Source organism: Antrostomus carolinensis, unplaced genomic scaffold (assembly GCF_000700745.2).
Source record: "Antrostomus carolinensis isolate BGI_N321 unplaced genomic scaffold, ASM70074v2 scaffold42952, whole genome shotgun sequence".
Classification (NCBI taxonomy): domain Eukaryota; kingdom Metazoa; phylum Chordata; class Aves; order Caprimulgiformes; family Caprimulgidae; genus Antrostomus; species Antrostomus carolinensis.
The window spans coordinates 1-372 of record NW_010298469.1 but is presented as its reverse complement, the minus strand read 5'-3'; the positions used below and the strand labels follow the sequence as shown (position 1 = coordinate 372).

Sequence of the window (372 nt, the reverse complement as noted above, 5' to 3'; positions counted from 1 at the left end):
CGCGTCTATACCTGAGTGAGACAGATTGGAGAATACATCATGACTTCGCTTTGAGAACACGCTGCACGGAGAGCCCCTAAGAAAAGCCTCAAAAAGGAATAATTTCATCTATTCATTTTACAGTCATCTGAGACTCAAGGAAGATGAAATCAATCAGGACAGGGCTCTGCCCTGGATCACCACAACTTCACAACAAACCCCAGTCCTCCTTAAATAGCCAAAGATTCAAGTTCACTCCGTGTGCGAGATTTCCCGGGGTGAAATCCAATCTACACTTTTAACCCTCTGGTAGTCGGCGGCGCAGGAGTCTCGCTTTTGCTGCTGCTGCTGCTGGTGGTTGTTTTGCAGATGAGGGGGGAAGGACTCGGGGGG

General features: G+C 48.9%; 1 protein-coding gene across 1 annotated transcript in view; it reads right to left on the bottom strand.

Moving 5' to 3' along the window:
- Positions 1-336, bottom strand: part of LOC104520691 (nuclear factor 1 B-type) — a gene marked incomplete at its 3' end in the record, with an annotated part of 7,029 nt that extends 6,693 nt beyond the window's left edge. Inside the window, exon 1 of the mRNA XM_010162448.1 lies at positions 12-336. Within this exon, the coding sequence (XP_010160750.1) occupies positions 12-41 (30 nt within the window). The remainder of the gene's footprint in view (positions 1-11) is intronic.
- Positions 337-372: the final 36 nt, after the last annotated feature.